The following is a 27,385-nucleotide window of genomic DNA, read 5'->3' on the forward strand; positions in this document are numbered from 1 at the left end:
AGTTTTTATAAATTAGGGATAACGCCAATTCCATGAAGGTTTAGTCAAACTTGCTCTTAAAAGTAGGCTTGGTGGTTTTTCTGACTATCCAATTTAATATTGTATTGACTGGTCTTTTCAAGTTTTCTGCTTCTTCAGTTGATTTTGGAAATTTATTTTTCATTTCATCTAAGTTTTAAAATTTAGTGGCTTTAGGGGCACCTGGGTGGCTCTGATGGTTAAGCGTCTGCCTTTGGCTCAGGTCATGATCCCAGGGTCCTGGATCAAGCTCAGCGTTTGGGCTCCCTGCTCAGTGGAGTCTGCTTCTCCCTCTGCCCTCCCCCTGCTCATTCTCTATCTGTTGCTTTCTCTCTCTCAAATAAATAAAATCTTTAAAATAAAATAAAATAAAATAAAATTTAGTGGCTTTATAGTATTCATTCTTTTTCAGTGAAAAGCCACTTTTTAATAAAATGATGGTAACAGGAACATGAGAGATGTTGCTTTTGGAGGGAATGAGGGACAGAAGAATTTTCTTATTAATGGTAATAAAAACTTAAAAACCTTGTTAGAAGTCGTAAAATTGGAAGTACTGATCTACAGAGCATCTCTTTTACCTAGAAATTTAACACTTCCAATTACACATTTTAGGATATGTACACAATGAATTACTTAATAGTATCTGTGTGTCTTCTATTACTGCTCGAAGATTTTGTTTAGGTTGATGCAATTTTCTGTCCTAAGCACATGTAACTATTTAGTATATTGTACCTTTGAACAGCAAACACTTACTAAATTTGACTTATTACCAATAACATCCATATTTTTTACACTAATTTTGTTCCTTCTTCTTTTCTCTCATTCATTTACATACAAAATATTTGTTGCTGAATCATATTCTAATTCTTATCAGTCCTTTAAATAACAAATAATTTGCCTCAAGTGATAATTCTATAGGATACACTAAAATAACTCTAATAGATTAAAACAGTACTCTTTTGCTAAACTGACTTAAAACTTTAACAAATGTGTATGGGGATAGCAGCAGGGGTCCCAGGGCAGATGTGGTACTCAGGGCCCAGAAGTGGGAGACATGGAAGAAAAAACGGCAAAAAAGGCAGTGAGTTTGGATTATTATGAAAAAGATACTATCAACATCTGCTTAAAAGAAAAAAAATCACTCATAAACATATATTTCATTTCTCTTACGTAAACACCAAAAAATGGAATTAGTTATATGCCTATTGATGTGAATTACACAGATTAATTTTCCCAAATACTGAAGGAGCTTTGGATATCTGGAGTGGATCCCACTTGGATGCAGTGTATTCTTCTTCTTCTTCCTTTTTTTTTTTTTTTTGAAGATTTATTCATTTGACAGAGAGTGAGCAGGAGCACAAGCACGGGGAGTGGTGGGCAGAGGGAAAGGAAGAAGCAGGCTCCCCACTGAGCACAGAGCCCGATGCGGGGCTCGATCCCAGGACCCTGGGACCACGACCTGAGCCACAGGCAGACGCTTAACCATCCAGGCCATCCAGGCGCCCCCACGGTGTATTATTCTTATCAAAACACATCTTTTAAAATAAAACATCCCACATTTAGAGGAAGGACAGGGGAAGGACATTCCACAGTTTTCATTAGCAACCCACTTCATTTTAAAAAACTGAGCTAAATATCTCATTTCTTTGGCCTTTTTTACATCCTTGAAGTATCATGAAATCGTCTACATAAAAAATATTACCCAAGAGCTGTAATATTTTTAGTACATGATAAAGTCTGTGTAAGGAGAAAAAGACCAATGAGTACAGTATGTTCTACTGATCTAAACTTTTATATGGAGAAAGAATAATTTCAAGAGTTCTCTATTAGATTTCTATAATTTTAATATTTTATGGAAAATAATGCTTTTATCATCTTCCACAAACATATACTTTATATTTTTAAAAATTTAAAGTACTTTAATCCATAGTATGAGGTTTACAAAAAGTAACCAGTATCTGTGAAATAAGTAATTCTAAATCATCTCCAGCTTTCAGAATACATAGTAATAATTTTTCCTTAAAGGAGTAGTTTTGAAATACTTACGGGTTTTCTGCTTTTACAAACTACTAGCATTGTATTTACTATGACTTTAATTCCTACAGGTTCTAAATCTGTATCTCTGGTTCCCTGCCCTCCCCTTAACTCCAAATAAGAATGTTCAAATGCCCTTTAGGTATTGCTTAGGTATCTCAAACAAAACATGGCCCAAACTGAAATTACCTATACTCTGTATTATTCAGCAAATATGTACCAACTACACACAATGTTAGACACTATTACAGACTATAAATACTAAAACATGGTTCCTTTTCTTCAGAAGCTAAAATGTAGCAAAGAAAAATATTTTCATCCTACTGGTTTCTTTCCTTCCTCACTAGTCTTTCTTCTCAGGATCTTCTGTACCTTTCTCCTCTTCTTCCAGGTCTCTTAATGTTGGGTTGCCACTAAGACTCATTCTTTAGGTCTCTTTTCTTTCACACTCATGCCCTTAGTGACTGTATCTGACCTCTGGCTTTATATACTATCTACGCTGACAACTCCCACATACGTATAGCTAGCAGAGTTCCCTCTTGACTGAAAACTCTGGACCCCTGTGAATAAATAGATATCTTATTTCAAATGTAACATGTCCAAAAATGACCTCATTTTTTCCACTAAAAATTACAACTCCCACAGATGACCCCATCTTAGCTGTCAGCAACTCTACTCCTTCACTTGTATAGACCAAGACCACTGAGGTCATCTTTATCTCTTATCTCATGTCCCACATTCAATCCATCTTAAAATCTTGTGGACTCAACCTTCAAGTACATCTAGAGTCTGTCCATATCTCACTGCTTCCATCACTATCACCAGAGATGACTGAAATAGCAGCCCAACTGGTTACTTTTCACCTTTGTACCCATAATGTTTCTACATATAGCGAGCATAAGTCTTTAAAACACAAATCAGATCATGCTCTGATCGATCTGCTCAAAGCTTTCCGAATGATTCCATGTCACTGAGAGTAAATGTCAGAGAACATACTAATGCCTACAAGGCTCTATCTCTCTGACCTCTACTCCTCTCACTCTCCCATCTTGCTTACTATGTTTTAGCTACTCTGGCCTTCTGTTTCCCACACATACAATGGACCCTCATACCTTACCAACTTTACACTGGCTGTTCCCTTTCTGCTACATTCTTAACTCAGATATCTACATGGCTAACGTCTCAAGTCCTTGTTCATGTCACTTTCTCAGTGAGGCCTACTCTCAATGCTTGTGTTAGCCAGTCTTCAAAGATGGCTCATTTTATCCTTAACATATGCAGAACCTAAATTTTATCATGAGTTACTTCTTAATTCTTTAAGAATTCCAAGTATCTTTCCCTTTTTCATTCTCACTTGAATTTAGTAGTGTTCCTTCTTTGCGATATACCCTTTTTATAACAATTTGACTCTGTTGCTCAACCTTAATAAAATGAAAACACTAGATTAGATATTACAAAATGTGGCTTTCCTCTTTATATTACTATCGCTTAATTACAGAAGAACTCTTTCTTTACTGCTGGGAAAGAGAATATACTTCCTGACATTTAGGAGCTGGCCTGGTCTTATGGCTAGCTACTTGGCATTCAAAGGGACATCTTGGTATTATCTTATTGAACTACATGATTTCAAAGAGTATCAACATCAGGCAAGGCCATTCTTTGACCATGAAAGATCAAAACAAAAGCAAATATGTACAGTTAACCTTTAAACAACATGGGTTTGAATGGTGCAAGTCTACTTAACCATTTTTACAGTACTAGAAATGTATTTTATGATTTTAATATTTTCTTTTGTCTAGCTTACTTTATAAGAATATAATATATAACACATATTTTGTATGTTGTATGTTATATGTATTATACATGTATATGTTAGGGGTAATAGTTCGGGCCAACAGTAGGCTGTGAGTATAGTTAAGTTGGCGGCGGGGGGAGTTAAAAGTCATACAGAGATTTTCAGCAATGCAGGGGGTTGAAGCTCCTAACCCCCACATCATTCAAGGGTCAACTATAATCATGTCTGAACAAATATGAACATCATCCAAAACACAAAATACCAAACAACCCCTTCTCCCAACCATTGAATGACTGCTGTTTCTTTATCAATTACAACTTTAGACTTGTTCTAAGCTACCCTCGCTATAGATAAAATTAAGATTCCCAATCACAGGGATGCCTGGGTGGCTCAGTCGGTTGAGTGTCCAACTCTTGGTTTCAGCTGAGGTTGTTGTGATCTCATGGGATCTCATGGGCTCTGCACTAAGCAGGGAGTCTGCTTGAAGACTGTTCTCCCTCGACTCACGCTAAGTAAATCTTAATAAATAAATAAATAAATAAAGGATTCCCAGTGATAGAACTACCCCTACTTCTTGACACCATCCAGAGCAAAACCTCATATTCTTAAACCCTCCCCCATATCAACAAATGTAAGTCCAAATCCTATAATAAGTTGTTTTTTTTTTTTTTTAAACACCTTGAGACACCCTTTAGTATGGGTTTTTGTTCACTGCATCAAGTAATAAACCTGAACTGTTCAACCACAGGTGAGTTCCTGGTGATCTCTGCTGGGAGGGCATCAATACTTCAATACACTAATTATAGAATATAAGTTAATAGTGGTTCCTTACTGTTTCTGCACTTAAAAGGCTATGGTAATAAACAGTACATAATGTAACAGTGAGTCCCAGTCAAAACAGTCTAAATCAGGAATTGCAAACTCAAATAATTACACTGGCCAAGGGGTAAGAGATGTATGATCTGACCAGGTACAACACGAGTGATAAGGCCTATGGTACGGTATAGTAAGTGGAACACCCCAGTTACAGTCTACATTAACATACTTGGCAGTGACCAGTGATCACTGGTCTAAATATTTTTAAGTTCTAGGTTAGTTTAACACACGGTTTTTCCTCTTTCATGATCTTAATCAAACTGATTAAAAGAACTCAATTTAAACAACTATAAAGCACATTAGCAATTTCAGAAATTTGAAATCAGGAGAAAAATAAAGTGACTGTAATTTTCCTCATAATCAATTTAACTTCTCTGAGCCTAAAGTGAAGAGCCTCTTCTAGCAGTTGGTCCCTATCATCAGATCTTCTCAGGTTCAGTGAACTGCTTTCTGTTTTCACCACAAACTTTCAATTCATTCTTCCAGGGCTTTTTGACTCAATTAAAAAGAAAGGCCTTATTTAACCTCTCTAGCATTCCCCTATCAGTTAGAAATATCTGAGCTATTCTTTCTGGTTTCTCTGCCTTATAATTTCCTGGCTTTCTGTTCTGTGTGTTCAGACAGATGAATTAACAATTAGGTTAGTCTTCATTTCTTTTACCTCCCTTTCCCCACCAGCTTTCCCAATCAACCACGCAGCAGAATGTTTTAATCATCATCCCCTTAGTCTTCTCAAGAAGGATAGGCATTTGAACATAAGAAATGATTATTTCTCAAACACTAGTTGTTTTTTGCAATGACTTGGGACAGCAGTGTGGTGAACTTTTTATTTCTTTAAAAAGCTAACAATAAAGCAAACTTTAGCCACAAAAGGAAGAGCAAATTAAACAAATTCACACTTCAGTGCAGTTGCATTTAGATGAGTTTAAGACAAAAAGGAGAAAAAAACAAGCAAACAAGTAAAAGGCAAGGGACTGATTATGCCTCTTAAAATACAGAGGAGGTCCTTTCTCTGTGAAATCACAAAGAGAAGAAAAGAATATATAAATCAATTTAATTTTTAGTGAAAATAAATTGTAAGGTTTCACTGACAACAGTAGCTAATGTCATTGTCTTTCTGGGCAGAATACTTGAGTGCTTATCTTAAATCTTCTCACCATATAGAAATTATTTCCAACTCCTCAAAAACACCATCTGATACAATCATATACAACAGGTTTTCAATATAATCAACAATAAAAACCTGCTGAAACTAGAATAAAAAAAAGAGAAACACTACAGTCCAATAGGTTGTCATAACTCAAACACACTATTCTTTAAGAAGTTGCATGAAAGTCTAAGATATTAAGGATGCTGCTGCACCATAATTGCACCATTCTCAATTCAGAGTAACAAATCCAGAGTTAATGCATTTTTTAGGATATATGCAAGCATGTTCATAAATGAGCAAAGTATTATTTTCATACCATGAAGAGTGGTCGCAGTTTGCCAGCTTTTCCCAGGTGCATACAATTGTATTAGTAATATTCAAGATTATTTCAGATCTCTTTCCTTATACTTTAACATTTCCCATTTAAAAAGATCAAAAAGTAGAAAACAACTCTTTGGGATGGAATGTTAAACCTGATGATATCTAATGTCACAACAATTCTATAGTTCTGTAATACTATGGAGTTCACTTAACTATCAGCATATGGAGAGCTACAATGACAGTGGATTAAGTTCTTTGAAATTTATCAATACTTGTCACTCTAAAAAAAGCACCAGGAATTGAAACTCATTTCAAACTACCCTTAAAGAGATGTTTCAAGCTGAGGAAATCTATTTAACCTAAATAAAATCATGAGGGGAAAAGCCACACAAATTAAAAACTAATTGACCTGAACTCTTCAAAACGGCAATGTCATGAAAAACACAAAAAGATGGGCAAACTGTTCCTGATTTAATTTAAAAGACTGAAGAGACACAACTGAATGCTATGTGATCTTCAACTGGGGGGTAGAGGGGCAAATAGCTAAAAGGGGCATTTTTAAGCAACAGGGAAAATGTAATGTCAAATTTCTTGAAAGTGATAATGATATTGTGGTCATGTGTAAGGATTTCCTTGTTCTTGGGAAATGCTTCTTCCAATATTTAAAGGTAAAGTTCATGTCTGCAACTTAAAATTTTAAATAGGTCTACCAAATAGAAATTCTATATAAGCAACAACATATCTTTTCCCTGAACATATTTAAATTCATATAATTTTTAAAAGAGAAAGCAAGCAAACATGGCAAAATGCTAACAGTGGGTGAATCCATCAGTGTCCTGTCAATTTTTTTTTTTAAGATTTTATTTATTTATTTGACAGAGAAAGAGATAGTGAGAGCAGGAACACAAGCAGGGGGAGTGGGAGAGGGAGAAGCAGGCTTCCCGCCGAGCAGGGAGCCCAATGTGGGGCTTGATCCCAAGACCCTGGGATCATGACCTTAGCTAAAGGCAGATGCTTAACGACTGAGCCACCCAGGCGCCCCAGTGTTCTGTCAATTTTTATGCAGGCTTTTAATCTGGCTATGAAATTTTTTAAATGTTGGAGAAAAACAGGATATAAATAAATCCAATCTAAGTAGTAATTAAATCCTAAATTTTTTAAACACAGATTTTTCATATCACAGAAAAAAAAATTTTAAGTAGGTTCCACACCCAACATGGGGCTTGAACTAACAACCCTGAGATCAAGACCTGAGACCAAGACCTGAGATCAAGGCTCTAACGACTGAGCAACCCAAGTGCCCCCAAGTAACAGAAAATTTTTAACTCAAAAGTTAAATGTTTCAAAAGAAGTTTAAAAAATTACAAGTTTCAAACTTAAAATTTATTGGCTATTGACAACTAAAACCCAGTAGCGCACTAACCACTATAACCTTCCCTGAACCTAGAATGAACGTGAACACCTTAAAAAGGATTTAACCCTTAAAATAGAAGTTATTAAATTGATGACCTTCCTACAAAATATACAATTATTTGATATGGATTGCCCACAACTAAAATAATTAGGGTTTAGTAAATGAAGGCATGTAATAAACACATATATTTATTTATTTAAAGTAATTTTTTTATAGAAATGGGTAGGCACAGTTGTAAATTCATTAAAAGTTAACTGTTAATTGTGAAAAGAGGATGATTCTTTTAATCAGTCCTAAAGTGGTTTTCATACTAAGTCCTAAAATATAGAACTGATATGACAGAAAGATCACTCCTGTATATTCATATCATCAAGACAAAAACCAACTGTGCAACCAAGAGCTATGAATATGATTGCCAGGTGTTTACTGGTGCTACTGCACTAACGTTTTGGGACTTGTTTATAAAGTTTTTTCCAAATGTTATCAAGAATTATTTAAATATAACTTAGTATTTAGTGTTTGTTGAAGTCTTATCTTTTGGCAGACCATTTAATATTTACTCTCTTGTAATATTTTTTTGTAATTATGTAAGAAATACATGTTCATTCTAAAATTTAAGTATCTACCTCTCTCTCTATTGGACCAGGTAAGCACTTAACATTTTGGAATATTCCACACGGTCTTCAGTATATATCAAACTAAGCCTAGACTATATGTAGCAAGAGAACACCGACCATGTCCCTTAATTTCTCATCATCAACTGTAATCCTAGGTCCTAATACAGTACTCAGCAAAAGTGGTCTTTCAATAAATATTCAATGATGTTCAGTTCATTTATAATGTTGCACAACTTTATTTTTAACCTTTAACACTGTAACGTAAATACTCATGCCAGTATTGATGGAGCTACATTAAATTCCTCTCTATGGCTACCTATAGAATAGCACAACCAACAGTGGATACTACAGTTGTTAATAGCTTCTCATCATTACAAACAATAGGACAATGAATATACATAAATATATAAATTTAAGGATACATAAGTATATACATGCATGTATCCACAGCATCTTAATTAAAAGGTCATTTAAAGTTTTTACATTTATCTCCACATTGCTTTAAACTATCATATGTATAAGTTTTATATATGCAAAGGGTAATATAACACTTTTTAATTTTGTATTTTTGTTAACACACAATAGAAATCTTAATAAAATTACATGTTTCTAAGTACAGAAAGCCAAGGGGAAAAAAAAAATCTTACCATTCTTGCTGACATCCAGTTCCCTGAGATTAATGAGATTTGCAATAGATGCTGGTAATGTTGTTAAATCATTGTCTGGCAAACTCAGTTTGTGTAGAGACTGACAGTTAAAAAGTTGCTATTGAAACAAGGGAAGAAAGGATTTTGATTATTTAAGTTTCCTTAAAGATTTCATTTATTAACCTTTACACAAATAAATAACCACACTATTAGTGTGGTTAAACTGAATGAATTATACCTACATAAATACCAGGGAAGATCTCTTATTGTTTCATGCTATTATGGATCTGAACACAACTGAACTACTCAATCATTTACATCCTCATACTTCTGCCCCAAGCAAAATGCACTCAGTACCTATATGGTTGTATTCTTCGTTAAAGTAGTAAAAAATAAGTGGCTATTAAATATGGCAAACTTTGGAACTTGTATTTCAAGCATCCTTATTCCAAAATGAAAATTTACATAAATTAACTCCAAATATGTACAACTGACTCAGAATGACTCAAAATATGTACTTCTGATTTGGGAGGACAAAAAAATTAAGGAACAAATATATGCTTAGGCTAAAATCACAATAATAAAATGTATTTAAAATAAAATATATTTAACCAAAAGTGTAGGTAAATGGGTCACTTCTACATTCCATACCAAAAAACTGTATGGAGCACAGAGAATTTTTAGGGCAATGAAAATACTCAGTATAATACCAAATCACAGATACATTTCATTATACATTTGTCCAGTCTCATACAATGTACAACACCAAGCATGAACCATACTATAAACTCTGGACTTTGGGTGATGATAATTTTTCAACATAGGTTCATCAATTTTAATATAAGTACCACTCTCACAGAGGATGTTGACAATGGTGGAGGCTATGCATGCGTGAGGATAGTGTAGGTATATAAGAAATCTCAATTTTGCTATGAATCTGAAACTGTTCTTAAAAAGTAAACTGTTTAGAAAATCAAACAAAAAACTGTTACCAGGATGACACTGAATAAGCCCTTTTTAAGAAGAGCATTCTTCCAAAACCCGAAGGAAGTATAAGTGATTCAGTTATCTGCACTGTCACAGCAAGCCTCTCTCTTTTCTACTCAATCACCAGGCTGAGACCCTACTAGTGCTTATTACAGAAAGGGACTAAGTTCTCCAGGCTTCCTAGTTCTCCAGAACAACCTAAGTAAGATAAATTACTTTCTAAAGAACAATATATAAGGAAAAAGTAAATTACAAAGCACCTTATTATAACCTAGGGAAGTAATTCATAAACATGCAACCCACAATCTTTAGTATTTTATCCACAGCCATACACAGATTTCTTTATAAGACAACCTTGGATGGCACTGGCTTTCCAAATGTTTTTACTACTAGCCACCAAAGGAAAAGCCTTTTTCAAAGCACTGCCATCCAATATGTGTACACATACACAGAAATTTAACACATATAGTTCATGCAACAATGGACACATACAACACACTGTACTTTCTATTCTATTTCAATTAGGGTTGCCAGATGAAATACAGGATGCCTGATAATAAATTTGGATTTCAGATAAACAATGAATAATTTTTTTAAAGATTTTATTTATTTATAAGAGAGAGAGAGAGAGCGCACAAGCAGGGGGAGAGGAGAGGGAGAAGGAGGCTCCCCTTTGAGAAGGGAGCCTGATGCGGGGCTTGATCCCAGGACCCTGGGATCATGACCTGAGCTGAAGTTAGGTGCTTAACCGACTGAGCGACCCAGATGCCCCAACAATGAATAATTTTTAGTAGAAGTATGTCCTATTTACTGCATAAAACACACTTATACTAAAAAAATATTCATTGTTCATCTAAAAATTATAATTTAGGGGCACCTGGGTGGCCCAGATGGTTAAGCGTCTGCCTTCAGCTCAGGTCATGATCCCAGGGTCCTGGGATAGAGTCCTGCATCGGGCTCCCTGCTCAGCAGGGAGTCTGCTTCTCCCCCTCCCTCTGCCCCCTGCTTGTGTTCCTGCTCTCGCTCTCTCTGTATCTGTCAAATAAATAAACAAAATCTTTAAAGTGTATATATATATATAATTTAACTGGGTGTTGTCTATTTCTATATTCTAAATCCACCAGGGCAAATCATAGTTCATTTTTTGGAAATGCCACACATATTTATAAGCCACCAACACATCTCCATCCAGTTTTGATAAACACTACTGGTTGGGTAGTAAAACATTCTAACAAATTAAAACTACTGCACAAACTGAGGGTTGCTGGAGGGGTGGTGGGTGGGGGAGAGGCTAAATGGATGATGGGTATTAAGGAGGGCACTTCTCATGTTGAGCAATATTTGTTATACATAAGTGATGAATCACTAAATTCAACTCCTGAAACTAATATTACACTAGATGCTAACTAACTAGAATTTAAATAAAATTTTGGAAAAAAAAAAGAAAGCTACTGATGCTTTTCCATAATAAACAAGAAAATGAGCTGAGAATGAAGAGGGATTTTTAAGAAAAAGAAAAAGTAGTCACTGAAAAATTTTAGCAAAGAAACTGATAATGTAAGAGGATATTTCATGGCAACAAAACAACTTTCCTCCCTCTAGTTGTTCTTAGATTTCAGAAATGTTACGTCCTCCAAAACCTTTCTAAACAAACTGAAATAGGGCAAACAGGATACTACCTCTAAAAAGCTGCTTAATAACAAAAGTATTAGGTGACAACCAAAAGGACAATTTATTCTCAATTAGAATAATGTAAACCAATGTTTTTTTGTTTTTTAGAAATTTTATTTTTATTTATTTTGACAGAGAGAGAGACAACCAGAGAGGGAACACAAGCAGGGGGAGCGGGAGAGGGAAAAGGAGGCCTCCCGCAGAGCGGGGAGCCTGATGCGGGGCGGGGCTGGATCCCAGGACCCTGGGATCATGACCTGAGCTGAAGGCAGACCCTGAACGACTGAGCCACCCAGGCGCCCCATGTAAACCAATGTCTTATGATAACTAGAAAAAGAAAACATTAATTTCAATTTTTGTCTAGCTAAATCTATTGGCTACAGAAATAATGTAGTTCTATCTACCATAGGGGCTATAAAAAATGGAAATTAAATACAAAATTTTAACTTACTTGCTCAAATACTCAAGCAATTAACTTGAAGAAACAAAGGTTAAAATTCTATTTTAAAAAATATTGGGGGTGTCTGGTAGTGCAGTTGGTTAAGCGTCTGACTCTTGGTTTTGGCTCAGGTTAGGATCTCAGGTCGTGAAATCGAGCCCTGTGTAGGGCTCCACGCTCAGCACAGAGAACTTGAGATTCTCTCTCCCTCTCCCTCTGCCCCTCTTCCTGTTCATGCGCTCTCTTTCTCTCAAGTAAATACATAAATCTTTTTAAAAAATGTTTTTAAAATTCTGTTGCATACCCCAAGATAAAATTAAACCAAAAAAAAAAAAAAAAGGAAACAATGGAAACACAAATATATTGGCAGCATTATGGCAACACTGGGGATATATCATATTTCTTGCATAAAAATATCCAAAGACAATTCTTAAAAGAAAGTATGAACATACCTTTGGAAGCTCTTCAATCTGATTAGCATCTAAATAGAGCTCCTCCAAAGTTTTCTCAAAAGTAAAAATCTCTTTGGGAACCTGTTCCAAACTGCAATGAGAATAATCAAGAGTAGTGACAGTCTCTTCTTCCCCTCGTAGACAACGACATGGTACCAACCGCACAAACAAACTTCGTTTTGTAGTCATTTTTAGACACTGCAATATTCAAATAAAAATAAATTTAGTTAAAACATGTTATAACCAACAATTTTTCAAAAAAAAAATTACAATTCATTTATCACAATCTATATATCAAAGATAAGTACCTCCTTCTTTATACCCACCCAAAGGAATACATTTAAATATTGTGTTACTGTCAAAATTTATATAAATTTATACATATTGAATTTCAAATGAAACTCATGTACTTCTGTACTTTAAAAAATGATCTGCTAAATACCTATTTATATGCTTCTATAAGAATCATGCTTTATGAGTCTTGCTTATTCTCAACTAGAAATACCCTAATACAACAAAGATATTTCTTTAATTTCTGGGTAAGAGCTATTTTTTAATTAAGAATTTGGGGGCGCCTTGGGACGCCTGGGTGGCTCAGTCGGTTAAGCGGCTGCGTTCGGCTCAGGTCATGATCTCAGGGTCCTGGGACTGAGCCCCACATCAGGGTCCTGGGACTGAGCCCCACATCGGGCTCCTTGCTCAGCAGGGAGCCTGCTTCTCCCTCTGCCTGCAGCTCCCCACTTGTACTCTCGCTCACTCTCTCTCGCCCATGCTCTCTCTCTCTAGCAAATAAATAAATAAAATCTTAAAAAAAAAAAAAAGAATTTGGGGGCGCCTGGGTGGCTCAATTGGTTAAGCATCTGCCTTCAGCTCAGGTCACGATCTCAGGGTCCTGGGATAAAGCCCCACATTGGGCTTTCTGCTCAGCAGGGAGTCTGCTTGTCCCTCTACCTCTGCTCCCCTTTTTCATGCCTCTCTCTCTCAAATAAATAAATTTAATATTAAGAATTTGACTACAGAGACAATGGACTCTGAAAAACAAACTGAGGGTTCTAGAGGGGAGGGGGTTGGGAGGATGGGTTAGCCTGGTGATGGGTATTGAGGAGGGCACGTTCTGCATGGAGCACCGGGTGTTATGCACAAACAATGAATCATGGAACACTATATCTAAAACTAATGATGTAATGTATGGGGATTAACATAACAATAAAAAAATTAAAAAAAAAAAAAGAATTTGACTACAACCAGTTTTGAGTAGGAAGTAGGACTGCAAAGATATTTTCAGGTCTTCCTTAATAAGCCATCAGAATCATCACCCCTTTAACTTTCCAAGGCTCTTCCACATGAAAATTTCAATACATGCCAAATGTATTTGTTTCAATTAAATACTGGCCAAAGAGCTTATAGGTCCTCTATTTGTGTAAGGTTACACATTAGAGAATAAACTTGCTTCAATAAAGTATATACACACTTTGTTGTTTCAAATTAAATGGGAGAAAGGTTTAATTCTGAATTAGTGAAAATTCTCCAGGCTAATTTTAACCTATCCATAGGTTAATTCCAACTAGTCTAAGATTATATTACCAAACAAAAGCCTACTTCAATAAATAAGAATGACTGCTAATCAGTTAACAACTCTTTGTAAAATATAAATTCTTGCCTTGATCAGAAGACAATTAGAGTAATAGAATACTTCTAACCAGGGCCAAAATAATGTTGAAGCCAGTGAGGGAAACTGCCTCAAGGACAAAATAGGAGAGGCACCAAAAAAAGTCAGTAATCAAATTAAATATTTTAATGCATTATTTTTTAAGTTAAAATCACTGAAAAATAATCTATTTATGAACAAAATGACTAATTTTTAAATAAAGAGAGGATTGGTATTACTATTTTTTTCTTTTGCCTCAGGCTTCAATATGGCTCTGCAACGCACTGCTACCAACTTCTATTTCAAATTACATGATATTCTTTTTTTAAATTTTTTATTGTTATGTTAATCACCATACATTACATCATTAGTTTTTGATGTAGTGTTCCATGATTCATTGTTTGTGCATAACACCCAGTGCTCCATGCAGAGCGTGCCCTCTTTAATACCCATCACCAGGCAAACCCATCCTCCCACCCCCCTCCCCTCTAAAACCCTCAGTTTGTTTTTTAGAGTCCATCATCTCTCATGGTTCATCTCCCCCTCCGATTTCCCCCCCTTCATTCTTCCCCTCCTGCTATCTTTTCTTTTTTAAACATATATTTTATTATTTGTTTCAGAGGTACAGATCTGTGATTCAACAGTCTTGCACAATTCACAGCACTTACTATAGCACATACCCTCCCCAATGTCTATCACCCAGCCACCCCAACCCTCCCACCCCCCTCCACTCCAGCAACCCTCAGTTTGTTTCCTGAGAGTAAGTTAAATTACATGATATTCTTAAAGTGTTTGACAACTAAGTATTTCCCTTGCAATCTTTTTAAAAATAGGACTATTCTTAGTCAATCACCATGTGCCAGGCATTGTGCTAAGTTCTTTAGATAAAATACATGTATATTCTCATTTCATCTTCGTATATCTAAGACATGTACTATTATCCCTCTTTTTCTATAAAGAAACGGATTCTGTGCTCTTACTGCATTATACTACTTCTCCATACATAATGATACACTTGAACTCAGGTTCTCAAAATGATTAAAATATCAATAGGTCTTTACTAGGCACTTCTCCTTTAGGGTTTACAAAAATAAAATACTGATGGGGTTCAGAACACACCACTCCAAAGTATGGTACCCTGACATATTGAATACTTTCGAAGCAGGAAGGTCATGCTGGCCTCCCCTTTTACTTCTCCACTGAAATAGGTCACAAAATCCTCATGTGAGAGATGCCTTCCTTATAACTGAAGGAAAAGAGCTGCCCAATCTCTCAGGAATGGAGAAGAATCCTAACAAATGGGCTTTACTAAACTTCCCCCAGGTTACTACACTTACCTCATACTCTGACCTATCATACTTGTACACAAGCCTACACTCTTCGTCAAGTCTAGCATAAATACACTAAGTTTTAATGGTTTTTTTATGTCCTTACTCCTCATAAAGGCTCCTGTGCACTTAAAACTTGTATGAAATAAATGTGCATGCTTTCTCCTGTTAAACTGTTTTTGTCAGGTTAGTTTTCAGACCCAGCCAAAGATCCTAAAAGGGTCAAAGAAAAATTTTTCCTCCCCTACACTATGATGTCAAACACAAAAGTTTCTACATAAAATCTTTGTTTCATGGGAATAAAACACATAGCATCGTGACTACAGTTAATAATAATAATACTGTACTTGTCAGGTTAGTTTTCAGACCCAGCCAAAGACCCTAAAACGGTCAAAGAAAAATTTTTCCTCCCCTACACTATGATGTCAAACATCAAAGTTTCTACATAAAATCTTTCTTTCATGGGAATATAACACATAGCATTGTGACTATAGTTAATAATAATAATACTGTACTGCATTATTTGAAAATTGCTAAAAGAATAGATCTTAAAAGTTCTCATTGCAAGAAAAAAAATTTGTAACTACATACAGTGAGGGATGTTAATTAGATTTATTGTGGTGGACACTTAGCAATACATACATATACTGAATCATCATCATGTTCTACACCTGAAACTAATATAATGTTATGTCCATTACACTTCAACAAAAACAAAAAAACTTTGTCAACAAAGAAATACCCAGAAAAGTTTACTGAATGTTTATTAACAATCTATGTTTATATGTAGGTGAGTTTTACTGATTAGAATAAGCAGTTTTGTTATCTAATAAGAATTTCATTGCTAAAGGGGAATTTAGCTTATCCTTGTGTGTTTATGACATTCCCCAAAGTAAAAGGTTCCAAAAATGAATATGAAATTTCTTGCTCAAGAGATTCTAAGATCAACTGATAATGAGTTAAGAGGACACTTAACAACCTTAAGGGAACTCAATCTGCTCTTCCCAATACGATAGCCACTAGACATACGGCCATTTTAATGTAACCATTTTTAACTTAAAATTCAAGTTAATTCAAATAAAATTAAACACCTAGTTTCTCACACTAAGCACATTTTAAAAGCTCAACAGCCCCATGTGTGGCTAGTGGCTACTACACTCAGTAAGAGAAGACAGAGAACATTTCTATCGGTGCAGAAAGTTCTGTGGGACAGTGTTGGTTTGATGTCTGAAAATATTCTGGTTCATCAAATTATAAACATTGTATGCTTATATTTATATGATAGTACCCAAGAATTGGAAGATATGGCCTAAAAATTCCTGAATTATAATGGATTTGGGAGTATAATTGCTAGCTGAGAATAAAGGGCATGAAATGTTTACTACCAAATATATGTAATTTAAAAGAGTGTATTTATTTTAGATGTTATCATCTGTGCAGCACACTTGAAGCATAAGGCAATTTACAAGACAGAGTAATTGTTAATGAAGCTAAAACAACCTCCAAGATTTTTTTGTAGTGCTAACCATAAACAGATCATGTTGCAGACAGACAGATGGTCAGAAATTGTAAAACTTCTCAGAAGAGACAATGAATTCAGAAAAGGAAATTAGATGCTCTAGGAAACAGTTTACATCTTAAGTAAAAATTTCCTGTGAACAGAGGCTATGAAGAGAGCAGTTTAGACCTTAGATTAAATTCAGTGGGCCTCGAGCCAATACAAAAATGGACCCTAATTTAGCAGACTAAAACTGATAAGAAAGGAGGGGGAACTTAATTATTGAGGGTACAGGAGGAAAATACCATATGAGAGAGAAATAAATGCGTAATAACAACCAAAGAGATCCTCCATTACACAATTATTATAAGGAAGTAAACCAAAGGAAGCCTGGCCTGTTCTCAAAAGGAAGCGATCAACATGGGGAATGTTCATTAGAATTTTAGTGTTATGATAAGTAAGAGCCATTTTATAAACCAGGCTTAACACGGGAGACATAAAAATATTCCCATCAAATGGAGAAAGAGAAGCCAACTAAGAAAAAAAAAAAAAAAGGCATAACAATAAGCCAAACACTTTCTAACAAAAGAAATTAAAGCTACTTACCACTGGGTTGAATTTATCTCCCTGATGTTTCTTAATTGAGCCAACATTCTATGGAAACCAAATAAAGAAACAAAATTAACAATAAAAATAGATCTTTATGACTTTAAGGGATCATCATCTCTTCTAAATTCTTATTTGCCTCAAAATGTAAATTATAATTCTCAAAAATTCACTAGTGTAAACACACAAATTTGCTAACTTCTAAATACATAGCTAGCTTCTTAACCAGTCACTGGATTGTTTGTAAACTGTGGTGAGCCCTCATCTATACATTAAAATTATAGCCCTCACCTAACATTAAAATCCATTTTATTTGCACCTACTGAGAAATAATGAAGTTTTTCCAAGCAGATAAATTCAAATCACCAATTATATTTAAAGTTAGCAGTTGTTTTTTTTTTAATTTTATTTATTTATTTGAGAGAGAGCAAATGAGAGTGAGCAGGGTGAGGAAGAGACAGAGAGGGAGGGAGAATCTGAAGCAGACTGTGCTAAGCATGGAGCCGACTCAGGGCTCAATCTCATGACTGCAAGATCATGATCTGAGCCAAAACCAGGAGTTGGATGCTTAACCAACCGAGCCATCCACGCACCCCTAAATTTAGTAGTCTCTGATGGTTCTGTGAGGCAGACAATGGTAACGGCTGATCAGATTCTATTCCTCCCTTTACAGAAATTTTACCTTCTTTGGGGCAGTAACTGACCCAGCTAAATATCCACAATTGGAAGGCTCAAGGGGCTGGAGGACACAGTTGAGATCAGTGACATATTGTGTCTGCTTTGGGGATGGAATGGGGTTGGTTATGGGCAAACATTTGTTTTCCTTATCCAGGGATAGATGTAAACATGTCTACTGCTGCAACAACAATCCTATGACCATAAGTCAACAAGTGTGAGTATTAAAAAACAAATTAAAACAACAACTAATAAGGCTGACAAAGAAAAACAAAACAGAACAAGTTGGGGATCTCTAAAAGCACTGCTGAGCAACTGGACCAATGTTAACTGCTGTCTTCTGGATTTCTTGGTATGTAAGAAAACAAAATCCCCCATTTATTTAAACCATTGTGAAGTTTTCTGTACCTATAAACATATTACAAAGTGAAATATTACACAGTACATAGTACAAAGTAAAATAGCCTAAACCCGAAACAGTAACATTAATAAAAAGTATACACAATCTTTTTGTTAAAAAATTCAGTAATGTTAATAAATTTGTGTTTCAAAATTTTACAGTTACCCTAAATTTATTGGGCTATTTTTCTCTGTGCCAAATGGTTTTAGTACTCCTGAGTTGTTTAACCTTCCCCACAAATTCTTATAGTACATGCCACAAAAAACACCTGTGCATATAGCAAACAAAGATGATCAATAAATTTGTCATTCAACATACTCCTACATATGTAATAATCTGGTAGAATGGAACTGCCAATAAGCTGAAACAGAATATGGCTATGGAAGAGCAGGATGGAGAAAAGAGAGATGCGAAACCTGTATTTAGAAACGTTAGTTTAAAATACCTGAATGATGTCCTAGCAGGATCTTTAGTAGGCAGTTGAATAAGGGCATTCAGAGATGTGGGGACAGTTCCAAGCTGAGGATACAAATTTGGAAGTCATCTGCCTACAGATGATATTTAAAGCAATGAAATTACATGAAAGCATCAAGAGCATGAGCACAGATAGAAAAGAGAATAGGTCCAATGATTAAACCCTGGGATATTACAAAAATAAGAGATGAGAAAGTAGAGAAAGAACCAAAAAGGAGTCAAGAAAAAAAAATGATACTGTAAAAGCAAAGTGAAAATGTTTCAAGGAGGAAGAAGTTATCAACTATGTTAATAAGAATTTGGGATTACCACTGTGTAGCAGAGGTCACTGATTATCTTAATAAGGTCACTTAACGGAGTGGTAGAAACAAAACAATGTCTGGAGGCAATTCAAGAAAAAACAAGATAACCTGATATAGCAAATACAGACAATTCAGGTAGTTTGGCTATAAAGGACATTAGAAAAATAGAGCAGTAGCAAGAGTAGATTGTGAACCAAGAGTCACAACATTTGATTCGTAAACAGATAGGAATACCCTAGAAGAGCCCACTGGTAAATTTTTATAAAGAGATTTGGGCAACAATTCATAGACTGTCCTAGCAAGATGTTCCACCAGTAAAAAAGCTGCTCATGAGGAGGAAAACAAAAAACATACCTTGGGTGCAATGGTATAACTAACCAAATAAAACTCACAAAGGGTATTTCTCAAAAATATAGATTATTGTGCCTTCTTAAGATTCTTTTTTTCCAAGATTTTATTTTATTTTATTTTATCTATGTATCTATGTATCTATCTATCTGAGAGAGCGAGCGAGTGTGAGAGTGGGGGGAAGAGGACCAGCAGACTCCACCCTGAGCATGGAGCCCAACTCAGGGCTTGATCTCAACGATCCAGATATCACGACCTGAGCTGAAATCAAGAGTTGGACACTTAAACTGAGTGACCACCCAGGTGCCCCTCTGGAGATTCTTATTTTGCAGATTAGATATAAAACTCAAGATTCTCGGGGCGCCTGGGTGGCTCAGTTGGTTAAGCGACTGCCTTCGGCTCAGGTCATGATCCTGGAGTCCCGGGATCGAGTCCCGCATCGGGCTCCCTGCTCAGCGAGGAGCCTGCTTCTCCCTCTGACCCTCCCCCCTCTCATGTACTCTCTCTCATTCTCGCTCTCTCAAATAAATAAATAAATCTTTAAAAAAAAAAAAAAAAACTCAAGATTCTCTATCTTAAAGTGCTAATGTAATTCTTTTTGTCCAACATTCTCAACAATAATCAATACACGGTCAATCTTATTTCATCTATGCTCAAACCACCATATTTTCTCCCTCCCAATTCTCTACTATTATTTTGACAAATTCTCAGCTTGGGTATTACTATAACAAGTGAAAGGTGAAGTCACTATAAAGTTTTTTAAAAATATAGCATGTTAAGGGGTGCCTGGGTGGCTCAGATGGTTAAACGTCTGCCTTTGGTTCAGGGCATGATCTCCGGGTCCTGAGATGGAGCCCAGCATTGGGCTCCCAGCTCAGTGGGGAGTCTGCTTCTCCCTCTCCCTCTCTCTCTGTATTTGTGTCTCAAATGAATAAATTAAAAAAAAAAAAAAAAACCTATAAAAACACAGTATGTTATAGTTCCCTATCGATCTAAAAATACAGTATATTTTCCTATCAGTATGATATACCCAAGTAGATTTGAGAGAAATTTTAATGTTGAAACAATCTTTCTACATGAGTTCAGAAGTTGAAAGGTACAACCAAGGCTCCTCAGGCATACCCACAGCTATTAGCTGACACTCAGTGGTTGTTTAAGATCATTTTAGTTTAATCATGGCCATCACAGTGTTTGCTAATCTATACTCGGTATACCTGTCCTTAGTTCTGAGGCATTTAATGGACACCATTAACCCATTACGGGTAAGTACATGAATAGTAAACAAATGTGATATGAAAAAAAATAAGAATAGAAAGGCAAGAAATTCATACAATGAAAAAATTATAAATGCTGTGTAAGAGCATTTGATCCTGAAGGACAAAAATCAATAACTGAATGTATAAAATGTGCTATGCCTACAATATATACAGCAACAAACAGCTAAGTTCCACACTTATAGCTGTAAGACTAGCATCAATGTCTGAACCCTACTGGCCTAATTCTAATCCAGTAGAAAGCTGAGACTTTCTTCAATATTGGCACTACGAATCCTACTTTCATAACAAACCATGGTTACCCTAAACATGTTTTAAAAAAATCTTACTGTGGAATAAAGTAGCAGACATACATATTGAAGTTACTAAAGAGTGCCACATTTAAAGAAATTTCCATTTTTACATTTCTACAAATTACTTACATAATGAAATAGATTCTTACAGTTTGGAAACTGTATAAATCCCTGTAACTAACAGCAATGACAATATAAAATCTAATACTATGGTGAATGAAAGTGGCAAGAGTAGGCATCCTTTATTGTTCCTGATTAAAGCCTTTCAAGATTTTTATTTGACACAGAGAGAGAAAGAAAGCACAAGCAGGGGGAGCAGCAGGCAAAGGGAGAGGGAGAAGCAGGCTCTCCACTGAAAAGGGAGCCCAGCGTGGGGCTCGATCCCAGAACCCTGGGATCATGACCTGAGCCGAAGGCAGACACTTAAGTGACTAAGCCACCTAGCCGCCCCAGGCTTTCAGCTTTGCACCACTGAGTAGGATGTTAGCTATGGGCTTGTCATATATGGCTTTTATTACATCGATATATGTTCCTTCTTCTATACCCACTTTGTTGAGAATTTTTATCGTAACTAGATGTTGAATTTTTGTCAAATGCTTTTTCCACATTTATTAAGATGATTATATGATTTTTTATCCTTCATCTTGTTAATGTAATCTATCACACTGACTGATTTAAGGATGTTGAACCATCCTTGCATCCCTGGATTAATCTCATTTGATCACGGTATATGATTCTTTTAATGCACTGTTGAATTCAGTTTGCTAATATTTTGTTCAGGAATTTTTCATCCATGTTCATCAGGGATACAGCTGTGTAATTTTCTTTTCTTGTGGCGTCTTTGTCTGGTTTTGCTATTAAGGTAATGAAAGCCTCATAAAGTAAGTTTGCAAGACTTCCCTCCTCTTCTATTTTTTTGGAAGAGTTTAAAAAGGATAGGTATTAACTGTTCTTTGACTATTCACCAGTGAAGCCTTCTAGTCCTAGCCAGAGCAATTAGGCAAGAAAAATAAATAAAAAGGCATTCAAATTGGAAAGAAAAAAGTAAAACTGTCACTATTTATAGATGACATAATAGTATATATAGAAAACTCGAAAGACTCCATCAAAAAACTGTTATTGAAACTAATAAGTGAATTCAGTAAAGTTGTAGGATACAAATATCAGTTGAATTTCTATACACTAAAATTTTCAGAAAGAAAAATAAAGAAAACAACCCCATTTATAATTGTATCAAAGAACAAAATACTTAGGAATAAACTTAATGAAGGAGGTAAAAGATCTAAATATTGAAAACTCTAAAACATTAATGAAAGAAATTCAAGACACAAATAAATGAAAAGCTATTCCATACTTATGAACTGGAAGAATCAATACAGGTAAAATGTCTATAGTACCCAAAGCAATCCAAAGATTCAATGTAATCCCTATCAAAATTCCAATGCCATTTTTCAAAAAAAATATGGTCAATTAATTTACAACAAAGGAGCCAAGGATACACAAGGGCTAAAGGACAGTCCCTTCAATGAATGATAGTGGAGAATGAAACTTGACCACTATCTTCTATCATACACAAAAATTAACTCAAAATGGATTAACAATTTGAACCGTGGGTGCCTGGGTGGCTCAGTTGGTTAAGGGTCCGACTCTTGATTTCAACTCAGGTTATGATCTCCAGGTCATGAGATCGAGCCCCGTGTCATGCTTCGTGCTCAGCACAGAGTATGCTTAGTCCCTTCTCCCTCCCCCAGCTTGTGTGTGCTCGCTCTCCCTTTCTCTCAAATAAATAAAATCTTAAAAAAAAAAAAGATGAACCTAAGACCTAAAACCATAAAACTCATACAAGAAAACACAGGTGGGTAAGCTTCTTGACGAAGGTCTTGGCAATGATTTTTGAATCTGACACCAAAAGCAAAAACAAGTAAGTAGGACTACATCATACTAAAAAAGCCTCCAGCACAGCAAAAGGAACCATCGACAGAAGGAAAATGTAACCTACAGAATGAGAGAAAAATATATACAAGTCCTAAGGGACTAATATTCAAAATATATAAAGAACTCATACAATTAATGACAAAAAGAATCCAATTAAAAAATGGGCAGAAGATCTGAATAGACACTTTAAAAAAAAAAAACCAAACATACAGATGGCCAACAGATGAAAAGATGCTCAATAATCACTAATCATCAGGGAAATGCAAATCAAAACAATGAGATATCACATCTCACATTTTAGAATGGCTATTATCAAAAAGATGAGAAATAACAAGTATTGGTGAGGATGTAGAGAAAAGGGAACCCTTCTGCAGCCACTATGTAAAACAATATGGAGGTTCCCCTCCCCACAAAAAAAATCCAGCCATATGATCAAGCAATTTCACTTGTGGGTATTTATCTGAAGAAAACAAAAACACTAACCAGTAAAGATATATGCACCCCCATGTACACTGCAGTGCACACACACACAAATTTTATTCAGTCATAAAAAGAATGAGATCTTGCCATTTGCAACAACTTGGACGGACAGATATTAGGCTAAGTTAAATAAGTCAGACAAATACCATTTGATCTCTCTTATATGTGGAATCTAAAAACAAACCAAAAAACCTCCTAGATATAGAAAACAGATTGGTGTTGCCAGAAGCGGGGGGGGGGGGGGGGGGGGATGCGTAAAGGGGGTGAAAAAGTTATATACATACATAAATACAGTCTTTCCACCACTGCAGCAGAGGTCCCCATGTGCTACTTTCCAATCAACACCCTAGCCAAAGCAACCTGTCCTGAATAAGAGTGCAATAACATTTATGTATAAATGTTATAAGAATGCAGGCTTTGGTTCTCATGGATAAATACATGGAAGTGAAAATAATAAAATAATAAAATAAAAATAAATACATGGGGGGCGCCTGGGTGGCTCAGATGGTTAAGCGTCTGCCTTCGGCTCAGGTCATGATCTCAGGGTCCTGGGATCGAGTCCCGCATCGGGTTCCCTGCTCAGTGCAGAGCCTGCTTCTCCCTCTCCCTCTGCCACTCCCTCTGCTTGTGCTCTTCTGTCTATCTCTCTGTCAAATAAATAAATAAAATCTTTAAAATAAATAAATAAATAAATAAATAAATGGGAGTGAAATTGCTAGGTCACAGTCTATGTTTAATTATATATATATTTTAAAGTTGTTTTAGAGAGTGGTTTTATCATTTAACACTTCCAGAGTTCCAGTTACATCTTTACCAACACTTGATATTCTCCAGTCTTTCTTAAGTAGTAGTACGTGCATAGCAATAGCTTACTGTATTTTTGTTTTGCATTTCTCTAATTACAAATGGCAGGGCAGGGGCGCCTGGGTGGCTCAGTAGTTAAGCGTCTGCCTTCGGCTCAGGTCATGATCCCAGGGTTCTGGGATCAAGCCCCACATTGGGCTCCCTGCTCAGTAGGGGAGTCTGCTTCTCTCCCTCTGCCTGCCGCTCCCTCTGCTTGTGTGCTCTAACAAATAAATAAATAAAATCTTAAAAAAAAAAAAAAACGTAGAGAGTGATAGAATTTTGTACATGGGAGGAAAGTAAATTATTGTGCAAGAGAGTTGGAAAACAATGTATTGGAATATAATTCTCCCTGAACATCTCACATTTCTGCATGGTCTGGGTTCTCTGAGCAATGTCATTTACAGGCAATTTAAGATGTTTGTATTAAGAGACATTCCAAGATAATAATGCTTAGCAAAATTAAGACAGTCCAACATCTTCTCTCAAGAAGATTTGCTTAAATTCCAGAGTAAAGATAAGGTTTCTATCTCTCACTTTCAGAGGAAAGGACACAGACTCTCATTACCGGTGGGGCTATGTAAACAGAGTCTCCCAATTTGGGGCTGCTCTCCTGCAATGCACATTACTGCCTGTGCAGGTACCATCTGACCCTTACTGTGTAGCCCTGTGAAGATTAAGGCTCAGGTAATTGACACAAGACATGCCCTGGCTGCTGCTTTTGTAGTGAGTAATGAACTCTGTCTCTGATCTAGAGGTCGTGTGTATTCTGACAGATTAACATACTAGCTTGTAAAGATGGGGAAATCTAGACCCTTTACTGTTTCTGATTTAACCACTATAAATTAAGAAACACGTTGGGGCGCCTGGGTGTTTCAGTTGGTTAAGCATCCAACTGCTGATTTCGGCCCCTGTCATGATCTCAGGGTGGTGAGACTAAGCTCTGCGTTGGGCTCCACACTGGGCGTGGAGACTACTTAAGATTCTTTCTTTCCCTCTCCCTCTGCCCTTTCCCCCAGACCCTGCACTCACTCTCCCTCTGAGAAAAAAAAAGAAAAAGAAATAAAGAAAAAAGGAAACACGGCCACAGTGTTTTATACCACCCAAGATCAAAAGACTGAGTCTATTTTCCCATTCCTTGAAATTCAGGATGATCTTGTGACTTGCCTATATAGCAGTTTGTTTTGGAAATAACAGTACCTATGCCTCAAGAAGATTTAAAACTTCCACCTTCACCTTCTTTGAATGTTGCCCCAAGAACTTGACGTCATAAAGCAGCCTAAGATAAAAGACTACAACAATGATTCACAAATTCAAGAGAAATACAAATTCCTGTTATTTTAAGCCATCAATCTTTTTTTTTTTTTTTTTTGATTTTATTTATTTGAGAGAGAGAATGAGAGAGAGAGAGAGCATGAAAGGGGGAAGGGTCAGAGGCAGAAGCAGACTCCCCGCCGAGCAGGGAGCCCGATGTGGGACCCGATCCCAGGACTCCAGGATCATGACCTGAGCTGAAGGCAGTCGCTTAACCAACTGAGCCACCCAGGCGCCCTCTTCCTAACTTTAACAACCGTATCAGTTTTTCTGGAGAGGAAACTTTACGCTTTGTTCATTTTCTTAGGGTATGTTCTCTATTTCATTAGTTTCAGTTTTTTCTGTTTTCTGTCTTTTATTTATTTTAAATTTAATTGTCTTCTTTTTTTCCTCTTAGGATAAAGATTAAATAAATGATTCTAATACTTTCTTCTTCAAGATTTAAAACTGTAAATTCTCTAATAAGCTGCACTTCATAAATTTTGATATGTCTTTGTTAATTTAAAATGCTTTCAGTTTTTCCATTTGATTTATTCTATTACCCATGGGTTATTTAGAATCATCTTTATTTCAACACTTGGAGACCTACTAAACCTTATTTGTTACTGATTTCTAACTGAATTCCATTATGGTCAGAGAACATATTATGATTTCTAGCTTTTGCAATATGCTGAAGCTTTTGGACAGCCCCACAAAACTTCTATATGGGTGAGTGTTTCATGTCCACCTGAATGTCACATTCTGCATCTCTTGGGTATAATGTTTTATAAATGTTAATTAGGTTAAATTGGTTGACAGTGGTGTTCAAATCTTCTATATCCTTACAATTTTAAATACTGAAAGTACTGAAATCTCCATCAGTATAAGTAAGTCTATTTCTCCTTTTATAATTGTCTATTTTTATCTCATGTATTTTGACGCTCTGTTACAGAGTGAATACACATTTAGGGTTCTTATATCTTTTTGATAAGTGTAACCTTTTATCATTATAAGATGTTCTTTTTCTCTAACAATCCTTGCCTTGAAATATATTTTGCTTGATATCATTATAGCCATAGGAGCTTTCTTTCAGTAAGTTTTAATACAGTGCTATCTTTTCCCATCTATTCCTTTAACCAAATTTATCTTTATATTTAAAGTGCCTACTTGTATGAAGCATACAGTTGGGTCTTACTATTTTATCCAATCTGAAAATTTTTATGTTTTGATGATGGGATTAGACCATTTATATAATTATTGGTGTGCTTAATTTAAGCCTATTTCATTACTGTTTATTTTCTATTAGTTCTTTGTTCCTCTTTTTTCTTGACTTCAAATAATGCAAATGATGCTATTTTTCCCCCATACTATCTCATTTTATGGCCTTTTTTTTTTTTTTAAGATTTTTATTTATTTATTTGACAGAGAGAGAGACAGTGAGAGAGGGAACACAAGCAGGGGGAGTGGGAGAGGGAGAAGCAGGCTTCCCGCTGAGCAGGGAGTCTGATGCGGGGCTCGATCCCAGGGCCCTGGGATCATGACCTGAGCCGAAGGCAGACACTTAATG

The 27,385-nt window shown here is 35.9% G+C and overlaps 1 protein-coding gene across 8 annotated transcripts in view; it reads right to left on the minus strand.

Annotated features, from left to right (window-relative positions):
- ERBIN (erbb2 interacting protein) overlaps positions 1 to 27,385 on the minus strand; it is a 124,683-nt gene that overhangs the window by 65,174 nt on the left and 32,124 nt on the right. For 7 of the 8 annotated variants that reach the window (XM_078067274.1, XM_078067270.1, XM_078067272.1 and 4 more), the window contains exons 2-4: positions 17,502 to 17,549; positions 12,422 to 12,619; positions 8,873 to 8,990 (exon numbers count right to left, since the gene is read on the minus strand). In XM_078067274.1, coding sequence (XP_077923400.1) covers positions 8,873 to 8,990; positions 12,422 to 12,610 — 307 coding nt within the window. In that variant the 5' untranslated portion in view covers positions 12,611 to 12,619; positions 17,502 to 17,549. The remainder of the gene's footprint in view (positions 1 to 8,872; positions 8,991 to 12,421; positions 12,620 to 17,501; positions 17,550 to 27,385) is intronic. The other variant, XM_078067268.1, reaches the window with a different exon arrangement.

The sequence above is a fragment of the Halichoerus grypus genome, chromosome 2 (genome assembly GCF_964656455.1).
Source record: "Halichoerus grypus chromosome 2, mHalGry1.hap1.1, whole genome shotgun sequence".
Lineage (NCBI taxonomy): Eukaryota > Metazoa > Chordata > Mammalia > Carnivora > Phocidae > Halichoerus > Halichoerus grypus.